The following is a 319-nucleotide window of genomic DNA, read 5'->3' as shown; positions in this document are numbered from 1 at the left end:
GTCCAAAACCCCCGCTCGACGGATCGCCGCGCAATTCTGACCCGGGGAGGATGCCCGGCGTGCCGTCATATCAGGGCTGCAATGCCTGTCTCAAGCAAAAGAAAAAGGCAAGTTGACGCCTAAAATTGGAATATTTCCTCACTTGGAGAATAGACCGAACTGTATTACTGACCAGAAGATTCCACCTCGGCTACAGTGCGACAAGGCAATGCCATCATGCTCACGCTGCAAACGTCTCAAAATATCTTGTCTGGGAACAGGCAACCTGCGATTCAAATTCAAAGACCAGTCGGAATCTTTCACTCTGGTCAACAACCAG

The 319-nt window shown here is 50.5% G+C and overlaps 1 protein-coding gene across 1 annotated transcript; it reads left to right on the top strand.

Annotated features, from left to right (window-relative positions):
• Positions 1–50: 50 nt before the first annotated feature.
• On the top strand, positions 51–319 carry GL218_09636 (uncharacterized protein; the record flags this gene model as incomplete). Its single annotated transcript, XM_033586465.1, has 2 exons — positions 51–107; positions 197–319. Coding segments are annotated over 2 exons (180 nt in total), but the record flags the coding sequence as incomplete, so codon positions are not given.

Source organism: Daldinia childiae, assembly GCF_008694065.1.
Source record: "Daldinia childiae strain JS-1345 chromosome Unknown Scaffold86, whole genome shotgun sequence".
Classification (NCBI taxonomy): domain Eukaryota; kingdom Fungi; phylum Ascomycota; class Sordariomycetes; order Xylariales; family Hypoxylaceae; genus Daldinia; species Daldinia childiae.
Note: the sequence above shows the minus strand (reverse complement) of the source record. Positions and strands in the feature narration are given on the sequence as shown.